The following is a 19,607-nucleotide window of genomic DNA, read 5'->3' as shown; positions in this document are numbered from 1 at the left end:
TCTCCTTAGAAATTAGTCCTGAATTTCAATGGAACCTTGAAATCCTGAAATATAAGGTAGGAAACTGACAGTTAAAAGTGCAGCTAGGACTAAATTTTAAGGCAGAAGAACCAGAAAAGGGCCTTTTTTAAACACCATTTAATTCAACATACTTCTCCATGCAAGAATCCAAATTCCTCTTCCACCCACCCAGCCCACTTCCCCTTTCTTCTTGAAGGTAAAGACATAATGATCAGGGAATTTATAATTCAGTATAGTTTTACTTTAAAAAATATTATCCATTTCCACCACAGAAAAGAATTATTTCCTTCCAAGACATCAGGGTTACAAAAGCAAATATGATTTTATCCATGTAGGCAAGATGGTGCTATTGCTTTAAGCAAGTTTAAAAATGAATGTTCAGGTTTTTTAAAGAAAAAATGCAAACATTTTTCCTCCTTTAACATAAGAAGCAAGTGTCAAGAGTGGAATGATGCAGTGATAGCTGAGAAGAGATTTTCTTAGAAGTGGTGTTTCACAGCTGAAATAAGACAACATCATCTTTTTATGAAAAGGACACTTTTGGATATAAGGTGTAAGGATCATTATATATATATATATATTTCCTAATGCTAAAATTAATACAATACATAGATGAATTTGTTAAAAAAGTCAAGTTGGGTATGATATAAACAGACTATCAATTTCCAGGAACATTTTTCCTTAATAAAATATGTAGCTCATCCACGAGGTTCAAAGAAGCTTTGTTTTAATTTAGTTCCTATGACAAATAATAAATGAAAAAAAACTACACTGAATGTATGTTGGACATCTTTTGAATTATCCTGCTGCAATAGCCTCTAACATCCAAGGGATTTAAGAATGTTTAATCTTGGCTAGATATTGTCCAAAATTTCAATCACAGGACAAGAATTACAATTTCTTAAAAATTAAGCTATCCAATTCATGATGAAAAGTAATTTATTACAATCTATAATATCAGATATAGAAAAATTGGTTGCATGTCATCCAAAGCTCTTTATCACCTTTATACTATTGATTTCACAAAGACATTCACAAGTACATGTTTATTCCAGTTGACAAAACATTTGAACATATTTCTTTTCCTTCATCTCCCATAAACTAAGCCACAAAATATTTTTAATGATGTCTGTATATCATGCCATTTATTCCATAGTCTGAGGGTCACTGAAAAAATTATTTGTTTGACTAAAAGAGCGACCCCAGGTCTTTTATAGAAAATGCAGGAATTAAAAAAAAAAAACCTCACAGATCTTCAAAATGCAAACAGTTCAAATGTGAGATGGCTTGGCCTGCTCCTAAATTTCTGTTTATTATGGAGGTACTGTACTACTCTCTTTAAATAGAAGATTTCTTAAACCTCAGACATTTGGGCCTCTGAGAAGTTGATAAAAAAAATTATAATTACAATATCTGGATAAAATCTATGTTATGGATTTTTTCTCCCTCCACAAAATTTATCTGTCATATAAAATATTAGATGAGCATATTATTGCTTGAATGGTCTCATGTGTTAGAATAAAAGTGGAAAGACCTTTAACTTCTTCAAGTAATTGCAGTAATGTTGCTAAGGAAAGTTCACCTCAGACATTATTTGGAGACCATTTAAGCTTTAGAGTAGAACATTTCAATTACCTTATAGTTTTTGGGTTTTTTTTTTACAATAAATACATGCAATTGAAATGCTCTGTTTTAAAGCTTAAATGATCTCCAAATCAGACCATGTATCTATAGATCTGCCAGAAATGTGCGATACAAGGATTGGGAGTACTCGTGAAAAAGATCTTGGAATAGCAATTGATTGAAAATCCAATGTGAGTCAGTAGTGTGATGTGGTTGCAAAAAACGTAATGGCTATTTTAAGGTACATTGCCAGAAGAATAATTTCTCAGTCATTGGATATAATAGCTTGCTTTGTTCTGCTTTGGTCAGATACCTTCCTGAGTACTGTCTCCAATTCTGGGCACCACACCGTAAGAAGGATTCAGCCAAACCAAAACAGATTCAGAGAAATGATGATCAGATGATCAGTGAACTAAGTTTCACTGTTCTATGAGGAGAAGTTTTTATGAGGAGAAAGTAAAGGAAATAGATATGTTTAGTCTTGAGAAAAGACAACATAAAGGGAATACACACTTCAAAAAACAGAAATGATGTCACACAGATGAAGTTCAAGATGTGTTCTCTGTACTTTTCCATAAAACATAGATGTTCCCAAAAAAGTAAATGAAAAACATGACAATTTGACATCTACAGGAACAAATTTGGCTCATTGGAAAAAAGGAACTTTGCTGATGATAACAGACTAGAAGACCAAAATTGGAGAATATGCAGCAATGGCAAAATCAGCAGTATATATCCACAATATAAGTCCAACCAAATATAATCAAGAATGTCTCCCATAAATACTATACTACAAGGCAGGGCAAATTTAGACATTTGGAATATGGTTTTTAGGAATAAAGTTATGGGACCAATAAAAATAATATATGAAAGCATTTATATAGATACTCACAATAATCTTTAATGTAAAGTATAAATATCTAGGTTGTGGTCAGTGGTTGGGGAAATAAACAGAAGGGAAGGAGAGGATGTGTTACTAGAAAGTTTATGATTTACATAAAGTTTTGATTTATGTCTGGAAGCTATTACTTTGATAGAGCCTGTAAAAATTATTTAAAGGGCAAAGATTTAAGTAAGAGTCTGTTAGTTATACAGGTTCCACTTGAGAAACTGGAATAAAAGAAACAAAATGGTGGAGAAGTCCACTAATTAGCACTGCACAGGTTCTCTCCTGAATGAGAATTTCTTTTGAGGACAGTTTTTGACATGGAGAAAAGAATCTACTTTTAGCTGATTGAAAAATTAGGGTATCTTTTTAAAGATATCCCACTATGACTGCAACAAACCTGAAAAATTTACTTAAGCAAATGTACCACCATGTGGATTTTAAATACACACACACACACACACACCACACACACAAGCTGAGTTCAGAAGTTTAGATTTCACAAGTTCACTCAACAAGGTCAGATTATGACACTGCAGATATTTTACATTTCTTTTCCAGCAGCAGCTTCCATCTACTCCAACATTCATTTAATTCTGGAAAAATAAATAAGATGTGACAGGAGAAAGTACAGCATTTGATGATATATTTCTCATAACATGCTTTAAGAATAATGACAAAATATAGAAATGTATAAGCATGTTAGCCAAAAAGCCAGATCATAAATATAGAATCATATTTGCTGAACTACAGAGGGCATAAAACTAGCTAGCCATATAATTTTGAAGTTGTGCAGGAAAACATTTAAAATCATTTTTTACAAATACTTACAGTCTGGGCTGGTTTCAAACTCAAACTTGCGGCTGTTGGTCCCATATCCTGCAGCAGTTCGAGCTCTGATTTGGAAAACATAAGTGGTGTCTGGCTTAAGGCCACTAATAGTAACATTCGTAGTTTTTGCTCTCAGAATGGTATAGCTTGTCTCTTGTTCCTGCTTTAGAAAAGAAAGGTCTTCATTAAAACCCAGGTACTCAAACCCGGTTGCCATAATGTATCTGTTTATTTCATTTTCATGGCAGTTCCCGTTCCATATTATTCCAGCTGTGTAAACAGCATTTTTGAGTACAAGTTAATTGTATTCATGTACATTTTATCTTCTGTAACCAGAATGGCTAAAGAGATTTTGTGTTTGATGTAATCCTAGATGCCCTTTCTGAGAATTGTTTTGGTGTATTAAGATTTTTCAATAGAGTGCAATCAATCTTTTTTATCTTACCTCTTCAAATACATTGTATGATTAGATTCTAGAAAAAGAATTTAGATTTCAATCCTAACACCTCTTTTGCCTGCAGAAGAAGAACTGTAATAAGGTCGACAATATGTACAGATAACCTCCAGGATTCCAAATCTGATCTCTACAGCTTTACATTTTGGAAGAAACAGATCTCCTTGCTTCTTCAACATTTTATTACATGTTTTGTAAGAAATAATTTCTGATGTGTTGTGAAAATGGGACCCCTTTTTGCAAATGAGCTCATTTTTTTTTAGATTTTTTTATCCCGCCTTTATTATTTTTATAAATAACTCAAGGCAGCAAACATACCTAACACTCCTTCCTCCTCTTATTTTCCCCACAATAACCCTGTGAGGTGAGTTGGGCTGAGACTTGTGGACCAACAGCAATAGTAAGTGGGTGGGATAGGTGCACATTTAGAAGTGTGGCATAGAGGAAATGCAGATAGCCTTGGATCAAATTCGTAGCTTCATATTTCCAATCTGAGATATGAACAAAACACGCAGGAGATTCTGATCATGAACATCTCATTTTTGCTTGGCTCTCAACTTTAGCATTAAATTACTCTGGCTGCTGATACTGCATTTGAAGGTAAGCTAATAATGTTAACAAACTTGACTACCTTTTTCGTTATACTTACATATTCACTGCTAACATTTCAATTCTATTAGGTAAATAAATTATGTAGAACAGAAAAGATGTTCTCACTCATGGTCTGTCTGGACTCAGATGTGCGGTATAATATGTATACAGATATATTTCATTGCCTGTGACCAAGTTTCAGCATCTTAAAATGGTAACTGTTCTTCCTACCACTGAAAGGAGGAAAAATGCAGGATAGTACTGCTGCACTTATGAATCTATGAGTAATTCAGCTTCTGTCATTCATTTTTAACATTTAAGTTTCTATAGCTGACATTAATTAAAGCTACAATCCTATGATGCTACTCTAAGTATAGCTACTCAGCTTAATAGATATATCACTACTGCCTAAACAGTGAATATTACAGTTAATGCATAGATTCCCATCTGTACAGCTCCAACATGGCATCATATTATAGAATACCTAGTAAATATTTTCTAGGGTTGAAGTAATGTCTTACAAGTACTTTCTTTTGTCTTAAGGTATATCTGCATTTTATATACTTACTGGCCTACAAAACTTATTACAGTGTGTAACATGCACTAGACATCTTGCACGTGTGTGTGACGTTTCACTGATACTTAAGAACTAAGGAGAAGAGGGTAGCAGACAGATGCCCGTTTTTTTCTTTGCGTCAAATTAATTTTAAATATGCGTCAAATGAGTGCAGCTGCCCCTGTAAATATGTCTTTCAGATAAGATTCAGATTCTATACTTCATTATCCTTAATAAATTTCACATTTTGGGGTTCATAGTAGAAGCAGTCAGTATTGATTTTTAGCTGGATCTACTTAAGTATTGCCAATATCTCAAATAATACTGGCAACCATGATACAGTATATTTAAAAAATCCTTATATGCCCAAATGTTACGGTGATTAATCATGTCTGAAATTATTACTTTTTTCCTCTAAGCCTCACATAGGTAATTCATTGAAAATGAATGAAACTTTAATGGGATGTATATAGTTACTTCAATGAATTTCTTTAACTATATCCAGAATATAATCCTCACATAAATCCTTCACTTGGAGATAATTATGTGTGTGTGTGTGTGTGTGTGTGTGTGTGTAATTCTTTCAATCCTTACTCAGAAGTAAGTTCCACTTGTTTAAGACTAATTTAATGCAAAAAAAAAAAAAGGAATAGATCTGCAGTGATATATGCAATCATTTATTACTTGTGTTTGAATGATTGGTCAGAATTTCTGAAATTATATTTACATACTTAAGAGTGTATTACATTTTGCTACTATATGTGTGAAATAAAATTTCTGGTCATGAATGTTTATCTTTATTATGAAATTAAGTTATCAAACATATTGTTTTGAAATAGTGTTAATATTATGAAAAATATATTAATGGCATGGTTATAAGAAATCAGCCCTATTAAGTTCAGTTGGCCTTATGGTTTAGGATTTCAGTGTAACTTTATTTTGCATTCACAGAGACAAACTTTCAGAAAACAATAATAATAATAAGTCAGAAATGTTAAAGAGAGATAAGAATTTTATATTAGTAGGAGGTCAATGGGAAATAAACATTTTTCTCTAAATATTTAAGCTCATTTTAATCCCTTAAATTAATGGAATAAAAAAATCTCTCAAATAACAGTACAAAAAATTATACATAAAATCCAGTTCCTAAGCTGTTAATAGGAAAATGCTGCTAATATTACTGTATATGTGATGCAATAATATAACACAATATAACTGCTACATTTTGCATGACAACTAATGCAATTGATTGTAACAGCTATTTAAACTGTAGTACTATATACACCTAGTGTAATATACATTCTTTCTATATTTAAAGACACATATACATAGTTCAGACATAATTCACTACATATGATTGAGGATAACAGAAAGATGAAAACATGCCTCCATCACATAAGAAAACAGTGACAATAATTTTTTAAATTTTAATTTCTCCTTACCAAATTCTTCATTTTGGGATTCTGCCTAGAAGTCAATATGTACATTACGAACCCACAAGATGATCTTTAAAAATGTTAATTACTTCCTAGCAGGAAGTGAGAATAGGAAGGGAATTCCTGATATATGGAAAAGTCAGCATTGTTTGTCTCTAGCTTTCCTGCAAACCCAGAGGTAAGACACTGGTATATTTTTAAATGTGTTTTTGCCTTGTATAATTACAAAAGTTTACAAAATCCTAATTTATATAAAGATACATTATCTAATATCATTTATTTTATACTATTCATGAAGAAAACAATGATACTTTAATTAGATGCTTATTGTATTCTTAAATCAAGATAACATATTCATTTATACTAAAAGACTACATTTAAAACATTATGGTAAAATATTAAAGTTGCTTACCCCAGATATACATTAATATGAACACTACTAGAACATAAATGTCATTCTGTGTTTTGCTCACACTGTGGAAGAACTAGTATAAGTAAGTACATTTAAACTAGATTTTACTTTTACTTTATTATTTTACTCTTTCTTTAACCAAACTAAATTTCACTTTTTTCTGCCCCTTTTGTGGTGCGTTCCCACCTTTTCGTAGTACTTGACTTCATAATCCAAGATGATCCCGTTAGGGTGTTCAGGTTCTTGCCAAGAGAGAGAAACACTGTTTCTAGAGGTCCGGTCTTTTCTGATTATTGTAATAGGGGATGGAGCTAGAAGAGGAAGAAAGAAAAATATGGGGTAAGGAAAGAAAATGAATGCACTAAGCCTTGGCAAAGAATAGGGTGATTTGATTTCAATGGCTGTTGAGTATAAACCTGGACTTGGATCAACCTTTAATAGCTGGACTGTAGACTTCTTACCCAAGCCTTGAAGCAGGATAGCCTGAAGGAAAATGAGTTAGATTTCTTCCTGCTAGTACACTGGTGGTAAATGAGCAGATGTTTCTAATCTGCCACTATAATGTAAGCAATGAAATTCAGTTACTATATTAAAATGTGAAGCCAAAAAGGAAAGTTTTGTCTGTTTATTAGGATGTTGCTGTGCTATTATTACCAGAATCTGCAGCTCATTGATAATGTTCCCCCTGTCAGATATACAATGTAACTAGAATACATTATGGACAGAATCCCAAGAGGTGCATTGTTAGTAATAATCATCAGTGTGCTGTTAAATGTCTTATTTTTGGTGATATTCTCCATGGTTTCCCATTTCCTACTCTGATTAATAAACTTCTGTCACATTCTTAACAATTTTCTATGGAGCTCATTTAAAGACACCTATTTTAGAATATTAAGACACATGCACATTTGAAAAATAAGGTGATTTGTATATGACGGGAAACAGAAATTGATTAAATATAAATATAGTCGTGTGTGTGTGTGTGTGTTCAAATTATCCTTCAGTTAGACTCTTTACTGTCCATTGGCCAGAATTCAGACTTCATCGTGCTCACACTAGACTAATGAAAATTAAAAGGTTTAAAGTACATTATGAAGATCTTAAATCCTTTTAATTAATCCCACAAAGTAAAAGAATTCCAATTCAATGCATAAATTATACGTGAAACATGATGTTTAAAAACATTCATAAGAAAATGTATATCCATACTGGGAATCCTGGGAAAAAAGAGTGAAAACAGAGAAATATAGAACGTATAAACATATTGATCTATAACAAATTTAACTATTTTAAACCATAGATTGTATCAGTCTGTTTTACTCAAAACTATCTGAAAAATCGTTAGATATATTATGTAAACCAGCTTTTTTTAAATTCTTATTTTAATTGCATTTTTCTATATTTTAGTTTGATGGAAAATAGCTTTTAATTTAACACTACAAGAAAAGAAAATGTGATAAAATATGTTGATGAAGATTCTCAGTCATCCAGGTGGAATTATCTGGAGGTTGAGTCATGGCAACTGGACTTCTTTTCTTTTTGGTTTGATACATTTTGCTGCTTGCCCAAGCAGCTTCTTCAGTCTAGAAAATTGGTTAGTGGAACTCCATAAATGTCTTCCAGGGTGGCTGCGTTCCTCACTGACATGATGGGCTTGTTGAAGGAACAATAGGAGAGTGATTAGTAGAGTCTTTGGGATGTGAATGTCTTACTCCTACTCCTTCACTCATCCCCAAGTGGGTCATTAAGTGCTGCCTCCCAAAGACTACGTGAGAAAGAATTCTAACCAAATATAGTTTGTACTAAAATAAAAATAAGAATAGGGCAACACTAATTTATATTAAGAGCCAGTTTGGTGTAGGGGTTAAAAGCACTGGGCTTGAAACCAACAGACTGTGAGTTCTAGCCCTGCCTTAGGCACTAAATCAACTGGGGGACTTTGGACCAGTCACTCTGTCTCAGCGGTAGGAAGAAGGCAGTTGTGAACCACTTCCAAAAATCTTGCCAAGAAAACTGTAGGAACTCATCCAGGCAATTGCCAGGAGTCAAGATAGATATTAAAATAGAAACAATGCTTCACAGGAGAAGAAAGTTTTCAGAAAATTGGGAGATATGTTTCAGTACAGAATGTGTAACATAGCTTAATGGCTTGGAGTGAGAGTTATAGGGTGGCTGGCTAGCTGTAGCTGAGTTATGGATTGCTGCTTTAAGGGAAAGCATGCAAAAGGCACAGCACATAGTACAAGAACTAGTAAGAGCAGCTACCAACAGGAGACCACTGGATTCTCTAGTCTAAGTGGGTGGTCTTCTTCTTTTCTTCAGGCAACCAGTTATCTTGTAATGCAGGAAAGCTCATCATAACATTATCACTTCTATTTTTATTTACAGGTTTAACCAAGAGCTTGGAACTTCATTAGTTAATAATCTGAAGCGGTTAAGAAAAGTATTACACCTAAGTCTAGAGAAAGTTGGAAGAACTGGCACTTGTGGGAAAAACCCACCTTTCCATAAACAACCTCCCCATACATGATTCTTGAGAAGAACCACAGGATACTCATTGCTTAGGAGTTTTGGCATTACTAGGGTGATACAAGAACGTTCAGTGGCATTCACCATGTTAAAAAAAAGGGGGGGGGACAATGCTTAAACACTTCTCTTTATTCATAAATATAATTAGCTTTCTATGTACATTTGCTTAGTCTTTGGGGAGCATCTTGTGGCTGCAGTACAAGACCTAAGAAACTAGTTCCCAAGAAGATCATATGTACATAAGAAAAACAATATTCACCTAATTGTAGCTTTGGGGGATGATTTTTCAACAAAGTTTCCATAATCCAACAAATAAATTTATTTTAATATAAAGAGCTTAAGGTAAGTCATTCCTTTGCAAATGGTTCAGAATAAGTATTTATAAATCTGTTAGCACAAAAAGATTTGAATCATATTTTATTACTTCAAGAATAATTTCATACTTAGAATAATGAGTCTGGTGTGGGGTTTTTTTGAGACATTTATTACTGTTGTTATTGTTACTGTTTCTAAGAATCTAATAATTGCAGTTCTCTGAAATTTATATATTTACTAAAACAAATCATAGAGTTTTTAAAAAAATATTTTAATAAAAATATTAAAATATAACTAATTATTAATCCAATGCCATGCCTTTTACCTCCTAGTAAGTCATTTTACAGCTTTCTAATTCATCCTTATTGTCTCTGTTATTTCATTTTTTTTTAAAGCAAAAAACCCAAATATGTCTGTTAAGATAACCTTCATAAATATTTATGGCTAATTAAAAGTAATTATTTCCTACCACCTCTTATAATTCTTTAAAATCAACCTTTAGCATACTGATAACATCAAATTAGCCTTAAGTATTATAGATGGTAGTAACTCTGGGGAAAAAAGAGAGTTTTTCTCATATTTTCAATTACTTAAAAATCTTCAAAACCTACCAAAAATTTGAATGGACCAACTATGAATTTATCAGAAATGAATTTTCAGAACTGTTGTACCTTACAAATTATTGGAGAAGCAGCAGCACTACAAAGGGGCATATATGACATATTTCACAGCAGCATGTAGAAAATGAAAAGCCTTTTATGTTTTTAGTGAAAACATGAAAGAAATGGCTGACCTTCAATCATCAACTTGAAAAGTGATTTGGAAAACCACTGACTGATTGGAAAAGTGAAAAGTAAAACATTGACCTTAATCATCAGATGAAGAATGCCTTTACCCATACAGCCTGATAGCCTGTCAAGTTATACAACTTGTTCATGAAGTGAAAATGAAGTTCAGTCTTCCATTGCTGTTTTGGTTTGTCTCTTTTAAATAAATCACTTTTGCATAGCCTTCTCTTCACTGAACTTATTTAAATACTAGTTATTTTGCCTTCCTCCCCCTTCTCCCCAAGTCTTAGGTGGGATTGAAAAAAGTTTGGCTTTGTATTTGACCTCACAGTCTCAAGACCTCATTTCCAGTCTTATTTTGCTAAAACTAAAAAACACAGCCATTTTGTTGCTTAAATTTCAGTAGCGTAACCTGAGTGTGCTTTAGGTACTACAAAATGAATCTAGAAAGATGTAGGCTGTGTACTTGGATACGACAGAAACAATATAATTGTGGTGTTATGAAATACTACCATTCCCACTTGCATGCCATGGTAACCCAGGTCCCTATTTTAGACAATAGATGGCTCTTTATTTGTTTATATATGGTACATTTTCTAATCTGAGAAATATGGCTGAATGGTAGGAAAGGAGTCCCTCTGGATCCAGGGATCCAGGAAATCACACAGATACTGGAAATTCTGCTCCCATATTTTCCATGGTAAGAAATAAACTAAATCAATTTTGACCAGATTTTTTTTTTTTAAAATACAGCATTTCAGAAGCAAAACAAACAAACAAAAACAAGCAAACTAGAGTAGACTGAAGTCTGGAACTTACAGATCACTTGCCATATCTGACATCATCCTTATGTTGTATAGAGAACTAACCTGGTCTTCTGTGTCTCTCTCATTTTGAACTATTCACCTCGTGGGAAGTTGCCCCCTCCCTCCAACTCTTGCTGTTTCTGGGAAAACTGTATATTAAGAGTATGGGGTGGGAGAAGATTTAAGCTTCTGTAATACATGCATGGATATTCTGAATCAGAATCCTATATACTGCCAATATAATACATTTTTAAATCCAATAGCTTAAAAAGACAGGTAAGATTATCTCAGAATAAGCCAATCTAGAACATAGCTCCTTTACTTTTCCCTTTATGGCATGGGTAACATAGCTGGGGGGGAAGGAGCTGAAGATCACAAATCTTCCAGACAGCTATTTGCTTAGGTTGAAAAGGAATTGTTAAACTGTTGATCAAGCCTGGGACTATTTGAATACAGTAACAGGCATGCAGTTTCAAAAACAGCCACAGCAATGACTGACCTCATTTCCCAACAGATCCAGTCTTACTTTTCTAAATGTGTATCTTGTGATCTATTCATCTTTCTGCTCTATTGTGTGCTTTGTGAATACCTGCTTAGAAAAAAGATACGTTTTGATGTATGTTTTAAGCATAAGAAAATTAGTGAAGGATACAAGAGTAATAAGAGATTTTGAATATTCAACTGACTGCTGTTTGATAGTATCATAAATGGATTTTGGGGGGGAAAGGACATGGAAGAAAATTAAAAAAAAGAAAGTATAATAAAAATAGAATGGTTGCAGGAAATAAAATATGAAAAAGTAGTAGAAGATAAGCTCCCAATAAAATGAATAGAAAGTATGTGTAAGAAAAAAGAATGCTTGTAACAGATGAAAAAGAATTATGCACAGACTGCCACAGAGGTATACAGTATGTAATGAAAAGCATGCAAGAGGCTGTGGATCATAAAAAATATATATAAGATTATAATTACTGCAAAAAATTGAGTATGAGATATAAATATATTATGTGTATAGAGAAAAAATATAGTTGCAAATAATGGATTTAAATACAGCAAGGAACAGTTAAGATTTAAAGAGGCAAAGAAAATTCAGAGCAATTTTGACTGAAGTAAATATTATTTTGGGAGTAAAGATTTATTTAAAGGTAATGTTGGCCAAACTCCCAGAATACATGTGATACTTTCATGACAGAATTGGCTTCCTGAATTAGCTCAGCTGGTATATAAAGCTAGGCAACATTTGGGGAAATGAATCTGATCCTGATTCAGATATAAATATGTTTATCAGTAAACAGAATTCATTGGGATCAGAGAAAGAACATGCAATGCTATATGGTGGACAACCAATTTTAGTGTTCATTGTAGTTGACACAGACTTTAATTAGTCCATAGTTAAAAGCTGTAGACCAGTTCAGGTATGATTAGGAATGTAAGAATATAACTATACTACTAGGAAAAGGAAAATATATGTTTATGAACTATAAACAATGTTAAGTAGGATTTTATTTTTAATAAAGTTATAGTAGTTAAAGATATAGTACATTCTATATCAGATTTGCTTTTCAGATATGAAGTTAGTTTTGACATAGAAATGTTTGCTGTTAGAGTCTTTGTCTTATTCACTTTGTGAATCGTACTGCACCAGCAAAAAAGGAAAGTTCAGACCACTGTTCATTTTTGCAGAGCTGTAAATATGAAATGCCATTCCAAGTTACTTTTCTGATTTATACTATCAACAGCATTCAACATACATCTAATGTTATTCCTCATACAGTATGTCTCTTTAGAACAAATCCATTCTGATCAGGTATATCAGTTCAGCTGAAAGGTCATTAAGTTTTTTTATAAGTATTGCTGTAAAGATCTCATAATTTATGCTAAGTAATAAATTTAGGTCTATACAATTCAGGGTGATCATTTCCTACTCTATAAATCAAAGAAATTAAAGCTTCCTTCCATGAAGAAGGGAGAACTTGATGCTGCTGAATCTCATTCATTACATAGGTTTTATGGAAGGTCCTATGGTATATCTGAAGTTTGTCTAAGTTCTAGAGATTTGTTCAGTTTTAATGTTAGCATTGCTTCTTTTATTTCCTCTTCAACAATTTTGTATTTTTTTGTGGATTTTGTAAGTTGTATTGTATGCAGATATTCTTCATTATGTTACAGTTTGATATTTGTTTGTCATCTGGAGCAATATTTAACAAATTGATTTAACATATTTAATATTTAATAAACTGATCCACAAATTATATCTTGTGGCTGTCTCAGAAACTGCAGAAAAGTTACATGCTTTTTTAAGTGTTGTAATATTAAGGAAGAAGAGAGGAGGAAGAGGAGGTTGACTTTTAAAAAAAAAATTGTTTTAGGCAGAAATTTGATTTTATGTAGCTTTCACATTTCAATTGAAAAAGCAATTTTACTGAAATCAGAATAAAAGAATGCAACAAGCCACAAAAGAATGCAACAGTTACAAGTCTTGTTACTCATTTCTTCTTCAATCTTGAAATGATGTTTTAATTTAAGTTGCAATTTTGTCTATTGTAAACAATTTTGCAAACAATTTTGCAAATGGATTTTGCACATTATTTTCATGAATATGGTAATTCATTCTTTCAAAGTGTATCTTTACAAAGAAAAAACTGCAATGTGGGGGGCGGGGGAGATAGTGAATTTCAAACTGGTCTCAGACTGCAACATTATATAAATTAACATTTGAATGAGAACTAATTTCTGTCCTATCCCTACACCCAAGACCTGAAATTTTAGCTGAACATTGCCAAAGCAATCCACACACAGTATTCTTCACCACAAATAGTCTCTCTACTAGCATGGTAGGATTCTCACTAATTTGAGGAGCAGAGCAGGCACATGATGGCAATACTCATGCTATGTGCTGCTGTTAATACATGAATGTCCAATGAAGTTGGGAACAATCACCGTCAGTTCTCATGATATATTCATATATATGTTTTTGCTCTTATTTTCAGACACTGCGTATGTGTATGGAAATTCACTCATGATTCCAGGGAATAACTCCTTGATATAGATAGTACCTATATGAAACTAAAGTTTGTGGCAGGAAGGAATCACATGAAGTTGTTCATACATTTATCTAGTCTGATACTTTTAGATCCTTTGTCTCTGCAATTAGCAAAAGTACTGATTAGTTTTGCTATTTAAGAGTTAAGATCTCTGGTTTCAAAAATAAATATGAAAACAGTTACTTCGTACTTCTTTAGATACAGTATATAACCAATTGATAGACTTTCTTTGCTATCTTTTTAATTCATAGTGTCTTCCTCCCCATTTTTTTCATTTCTTCTTGTTCTTTTGCATTTAAATTTATATAATTTACACATTCCTATGTTATTTGCATGCCATTAACATTTTTTATAAAAATAACATTTTTTCTTACAATATATGGTCTAGTTGGTCTTACATCCTATGGGCAATATATTTACTGGGGGAATCTGAAAAATGTTTTCCATTTCAAATAAATATCTTCAGCATTCAGGGCCATGTTATCTGACTTAACTCATCTTGGAATAGGAACAATTTTCATATGTTAGGGTTTTTTATTTTTTTTCTTCCTGAATATTTGTCAAAGAATTATTGAAACTCAGTCTCTGAAATGAATTGTCAATTATTTCTCAGTCTTGAGTTTCTACACAAAATAATGTAGAAGTTTGTTCAATATATTGCAGAAAGCTTCAGTAAATAATGTTCTCCCTCCCTCCCTCCCTCCCTCCCTCCCTTCTTTCCTTCCTTCCTTCCTTCCTTCCTTCCTTCCTTCCTTCCTTCCTTCCTTCCTTCCTTCCTTCCTTCCTTCCTTCCTTCCTTTTTCACCTTTATTTTTAGTCAAAATTTTGCTTCCCCACAATAATCCTGAATGGGACCAGTGTTATTCTATTAAACATATAGTATTTAGTATGGTGCCAACATTTCTCCAAAGCTCAAGGTACCTACAAGCCCAACGATATCCAATTAAAGATTTTTATGGATCTTTAAAATAACAACTCAAATGTAATGCAGCTACTAAGTTAATATTGCCAAGGGGATCAGGCAAATCTGCATATCAGCTTGTCAGAGAGGCACAGCTGTCCATCTCTCTCTGTGACACATTCATAATTAGCACCTTGCCACTAGGGATTGTGAATGTTATATAAATCTCCTGCGGCAGCCAGTGACCCTTCCTAAGCAGGGTTGATTGGTGTTATTAGATAACATCTGTGTGAAAACATATTATTGTGAGATGAGATGAGCTTGTTCCTTTCAGCATGGTTGATAACTGCAGTTCAATAAGCCTTTCCCTTAACAATAAAATGAAGAGCCAACCGATACAAAACTCATCCTATGAGCTTTTTAAGACATAGTGCGATACTGTCATAATATCACAAGTGACAATAAAGCCAGTTATCTGTTTAAAGGAAATCATCCCAGAGTCTGGATTCAAACAGTAGGTGAGAATCAGAAATAAAGTGATGAATTCTAAGACTATATTCATATCTTGTTTCTGCTTATTGGTATCCCCTATCAGGTGGAAAAGATTTACAAGAGGAAAACCACATGGGACACTAATATGGTAATTCCTCACAGCAGTACCCCAGACTCCCATCACCACCACCAAATCTCCCTTTCTGTAAGAGTTCCCTTGGCTACAAGTAAACATACTGTGACCAAAACACCTCCAATGTGATGGAACAAGAAGTAGATCTGAGTTAGTATTCAATGGCAATATTTAAACAAACAGATTAACTGGCATCCTTTCAAAATGATGCTTACTGATTGATTTTTACTGTGTTTTACTACATTATTCATAGGTATTTATTAATTTTATTCTAAACTAGATTTTTAATGAAATGCAAAGAAATATATTCTTATTTACAGAAATAACGAAGATGTAGTCCATTTGCCAAGCTCTTCAATCCCATAGCTGCACACAGATCCACACAAATTGAAAAGGAGAATGGAAACATAGTAGAAGTCAGGGAACTAACACATCTGCAGTAATGTAGCATTAACACCATTCCAACTCTATTGACACTTGGAAAAATAAATTATTGACCAAATATTCATGCAAGCTACTAATCAGAAATTATTTAAGCTAACTGGATGACAATCATGCCACCACTGAACTAGGAATACTGGCATTTATTTATTTTTTAATTTATTAATCCCACCTTTATTATTTTTATAAATAACTTAAGAAAGCGAACATACCTAATACTCTATCCTCCTTCTATTTTCCCCACAACCCTGTAAGATGATTTGGGTTGAGAGAGAGTGACTGGCCCCAAGTCACCCAGTCGGCCTTCATGCCTAAGGTGGGACTAGAACTCACAGTCTCCTGGTGTCTAGGCTGGTGCCTTAACCACTAGACCAAACAGGTTGATTTTTTATTTTTTATTTTACATATATATATATAAATATATATTTATATAGTATGTAAATAATACATATTATTTATTTATTTATTTATTTATTTATTTACTTACTTACTTACTTACTTATTATGAAGAACAATTTATTGGTCTTCAGATGTACTGGAACTACAACTTCCATACATCATGGCCTTTGGGAGTATAAAGCTACATAATGCCAGTTTGGAAAAGTTGCTGACAGTTTAGCCAAATAAATAAAACAACATTTAATACTCAATCATAGATAATACATTATATATTAGATTTTACCAAAATAGAAAACCTTGGGTGACAGAAAATAGGTAATGTGTGCTAAGCTGTCATGTGTTTTCTGAAAAGATCATAAAATCCACAACAAAGTCCTAAATTCATGTTAATTTTCTAACATAAACAAATAATATGTAGAGTTGTATGATGTATTCATTAAAATTTCCAGAAAGGAACTCATACTTTTTTGTTCATGCTCAGAAAATGCAGTGAAACTGATAAATCCATCAGGCATGAAGGGACTTACTAAGAAAATGTGAATATCATAAACGAAATAATTGGTATTTTAAATGAACATTCATGTAGAACTACTGATGGTCAGGATTTATAAGGAGAACAGAAAACAGGGATTAACAGAAAAGCTAGTCTTTTATACATATCATATAAAAGCACTTAATTTTCTTCATTTCTATTATCAGAATTAATCACTTATATTACCTCTGTAATTTACACCAGATATTACTGGAGTGAAGTTTTCATTAAAACCTGATTTTATTAATAAAATACTATTTCACGTAGTATAAAATGATATTTTATAATGCTCACTGGGTGTAGAAGTTCTTAACCTTGTTGGTAATAAAATCACCTAACAACTGAAAATTATCTCCTATTGATTTTAGTAGCACCTCCCTTTAGATGAAGAAACTAAATTAGTCTAGACACTGTTCCTAATAATTTAAAACTGGAAAGGAAAAACTACCTTGTCACCTGAGAACAATGATGCACAAGCTCAGCTACAAGAATATTTTAATATGAATGTATAAATTACTAAATAAATGGGGAGTGTTCATATTAACTGTATTCAATTAATGTTATCCATTCTTAATTTGAATTAACCAAAGTCTTGGTCCCCACCTCTTCTTTGTCCTAAAAAAACCCTAGGGCAGATTTATCAAGGATCAATCATCTTCCTTGCCATTTTTTTGCAATAGGAAGCAATACTTTGGCTAGCAAGATCAGTCCTATGGGGTTACAGAAAACAGTGTGGTCTTCTTCTGTTTTAGTCCTTCTGTGTGAAATCTCTTCAGATACTTGAAGAGTATTATGATGATTCCTCCCCTTCATGGATTGTAAACTTGGATTGACATCATTGGGGCCATGATGTCAATCCAATGATGTCATGAGCCATACCAATGAGACCCCAGAAGGGTCACCAATGATGTTCATGTCACCAAAAAAAAAAAAAAAAGATAAGATTAAATGTAATCCATTGGAAATGGAAATAGTAACCAACTGCAGTAGTCAAACAGATAATTGCAAGCAGGAGAAATCAGCATTATACTAGAAGATGAGCTCCCACATTGGAAAGTTTCCAATGGCCTACTGGAAAAGAGCAGAGGACAAGAAGAAGTGACACTGGTTCTTATTATGTGACCACTTTAAAGCCAAAAGGAAGTCCAGTTGTTGTTGTGGCCAGAAGCCAAAAGGAAAGTATGATTCTGCAAACCTATTTATCCCACTATTACATGGAATATCAGAACCAGAAACCAAGACAAACTTGATAATGTTAGAGCAGAAATGTCAGGACTGATTATTGACATTTTGGGAATCAGTGAACTGAAATGGACTGAAACTTCATTTCACATCAAAGAAACATCAGATCTATTGTAGACTAGAAAACCACAGAACAAATGGAATAGCCATAATTATGAACAAATATAGTGTCAGACTCAGTGTTTCAATATATCCCCCAAATGATAGAATGTTCTTTGAGTTTGAGTCTGAGAAAATTTTATGGTGATTTGTTACATTTGTAAATTTGTTTAAAAAAAGATGTCTTATTAATTACAGGAGAATAGAATAATAAATTTGGAAGTAAAACAGAATCTAGAATAATGGGGAGATTTGAACTTGGTGTATAAAATAAAGTGGAAGAGAAGCTAATAGTGCTCTGCCAAGAAAATTCAAATACCTTGTTGAATATCTTCTTTAAACAATCTTAAAGATAACTCTGCTTATGGATAGTGCTAGACAGAAAAAATCAAAATGAAATTGACTACACATTCTGCAAGCAAAAAAGGAAGGAGCTCTATTCAGCCAACAAAAACAAGATCAGATGCTAAATATGGCAGAGATCAAAAACTCTTTGCAAAATTAAGCTTAAACTAAAGAAAACAATAAAGAAAAGCAAAATAATCAGACCAATAACTTACAGGGTCAAGAATATTTTGTATTATTTCAGAATGATTTAATGGATTACATTTGATAGAATACCTGAACAATTCTGGAGTGAAATTTATGACATCATTAAAGAAGAATCAAACAAAAAGTATCTTGGAATGCAAAAAGCCAAATAAATAAATATGAAATGACTCCCTGTTGATACATTGAAAATAGCCGAGGGAAGGCAGAAAGATGAAGCCAACAGAAAGATGAAAACTAAACATTGGGTGCCAGAAAAAAGGGGGAAAAATGTTATATGTAAATAAGCAATGCACAGGAAAATCAGGATAACAATCAAATAGGAAAGATAAGATATTTATTTAAGCAAAAATATAAAAATCAAGGACATTTTTGTACAAAGATGGTCACAATAAAAGACAAAGAGGACAAAGATCTATTGGAGAAATAGATATGAAGGAGAAATGTTACAAATATGTGGGAGAACTGTACCATCACCGTGACCCTCCCCAAGAAAACAAAGCAAGAAACTGTTACTATGAAGGTTT

The 19,607-nt window shown here is 32.8% G+C and overlaps 1 protein-coding gene across 2 annotated transcripts in view; it reads right to left on the bottom strand.

The window, feature by feature from the left end:
- The window catches only part of EPHA3 (EPH receptor A3), a 229,741-nt gene that overhangs the window by 41,201 nt on the left and 168,933 nt on the right, over positions 1 to 19,607 (bottom strand). Inside the window, exons 6-7 of one of the 2 annotated variants that reach the window (XM_088144517.1) lie at positions 6,997 to 7,121; positions 3,362 to 3,524 (exon numbers count right to left, since the gene is read on the bottom strand). In XM_088144517.1, coding sequence (XP_088000643.1) covers positions 3,362 to 3,524; positions 6,997 to 7,121 — 288 coding nt within the window. The remainder of the gene's footprint in view (positions 1 to 3,361; positions 3,525 to 6,996; positions 7,122 to 19,607) is intronic. The other variant, XM_088144518.1, reaches the window with a different exon arrangement.

The sequence above is a fragment of the Python bivittatus genome, unplaced genomic scaffold (assembly GCF_059951505.1).
Source record: "Python bivittatus isolate LINGU-HERP-01145 unplaced genomic scaffold, Pbiv_v1 ctg000350_np1212, whole genome shotgun sequence".
NCBI classification, from domain to species: domain Eukaryota; kingdom Metazoa; phylum Chordata; class Lepidosauria; order Squamata; family Pythonidae; genus Python; species Python bivittatus.
This window is presented reverse-complemented; position numbering and strand designations above follow the sequence as displayed.